The sequence below is a fragment of the Amphimedon queenslandica genome, unplaced genomic scaffold, assembly GCF_000090795.2.
Source record: "Amphimedon queenslandica unplaced genomic scaffold, v1.1 AMPQUscaffold_1787_Cont26208, whole genome shotgun sequence".
Taxonomy (NCBI): domain Eukaryota; kingdom Metazoa; phylum Porifera; class Demospongiae; order Haplosclerida; family Niphatidae; genus Amphimedon; species Amphimedon queenslandica.
In genome coordinates this window covers 1-1216 of record NW_003557875.1, presented here as the reverse complement: position 1 = coordinate 1216, position 1216 = coordinate 1, and the positions used below count along the sequence as shown (strand labels likewise).

General features: G+C 32.8%; 1 protein-coding gene across 1 annotated transcript; it reads left to right on the top strand.

Moving 5' to 3' along the window:
- Positions 1 to 125: 125 nt before the first annotated feature.
- On the top strand, positions 126 to 1163 carry LOC109593379 (gamma-aminobutyric acid type B receptor subunit 1-like). The gene is made up of 4 exons (XM_020008482.1): positions 126 to 200; positions 243 to 422; positions 479 to 754; positions 808 to 1163. The coding sequence occupies exons 1-4, from the start codon at positions 165 to 167 to the stop codon at positions 889 to 891; spliced, it is 576 nt and encodes a 191-aa protein (XP_019864041.1). The 5' UTR covers positions 126 to 164; the 3' UTR covers positions 892 to 1163.
- Positions 1164 to 1216: the final 53 nt, after the last annotated feature.

The following is a 1216-nucleotide window of genomic DNA, read 5'->3' as shown; positions in this document are numbered from 1 at the left end:
TTTAAAGTTTTGTGCTGCATGTATTAGTTAGTTCTTAGTGACTTCTTTGTAAAGTCAAAAAGTTATTTTGTGATTAAGAGCAAACGCATTTTCACTAAGTCCCGAAGTTACAACATATTTATTTACATGTATAGGTGGAAGATTTTAGAATATTTATTACTGTCATGGATCCAATGGATGCCAGAATATTGCTTTGTCAGGTATAATCGATTTGTTAAAATTTGTCAAACTTGAATTTTTAGGCATATCAAGCTGGCCTCACTACTGCTAAGCATGCATGGATATTGCATGGTATGAATACTCCTGATTGGTGGACAGTAAATACTACTACTCATGATTGTACTACCAATGAAATGAATGATGCTATTGGATCGGTCTTGTTTGTTGACATTCAATCATCTACTTTTACTAATATAAACCAAGTAAGCTTATTTCCTTATCATACAATCTTAATCACTAGCACAACCTTTTTTAAAAGGACCAAAGAAACACTATATCAGGAATTTTAAAAAGCAATGGGTCGCTAACAGAGACTGAGTTTTATTCTCTCTTACATTCAAAAGTATTCAATGCTTATGATGCTGCTAGAATACTTGCTCTAACGTGGAATGTGACCATTAATAATTATACCACAGAGGAATTACATAATCTTCTTAATCAATCCTGGAAGATTTCAAATGAAGGGAAACACAATCTAGTGGAAACACTTCAATACAATTTAATCAATAATATCAGTCCATATACTGGATTAGCTGTGAGATAATGAGTAATAATACTAATGTTTCAATAATACTTTTTATAAAATAGGGATCTTATGATTTTAATGGAAATCAAAATAAACTCAGCTCAGCTATCATAACACAAATTACAGGTGGTGTGATTACCATATAGCAGGAAATTTTGGAGGGAATTAAATTTGGCAAATTTAGCGTTTTTATAGCCATTTGCCAAAATAAAAACCTGCCATTTTGCTCAATAGCACGTGGCTACAAATTTGCCAAATTAAAACTTGCCAATCGCCAAAATTTAGCAATTTGCCAAATTTTAGTTCCTCAAAAATTTCCTGCTATACAGTATTCTATGCATTGTATAGCTGTACTACAAGTATATATAATATATTCATATTTTATGTGTAGGATACATCCCTATCTGGAGGTGGTTATGGGTACATAACTCCCGCGAGATAAGTGGTCGAGGGCGTAGCCCGAGACCACTA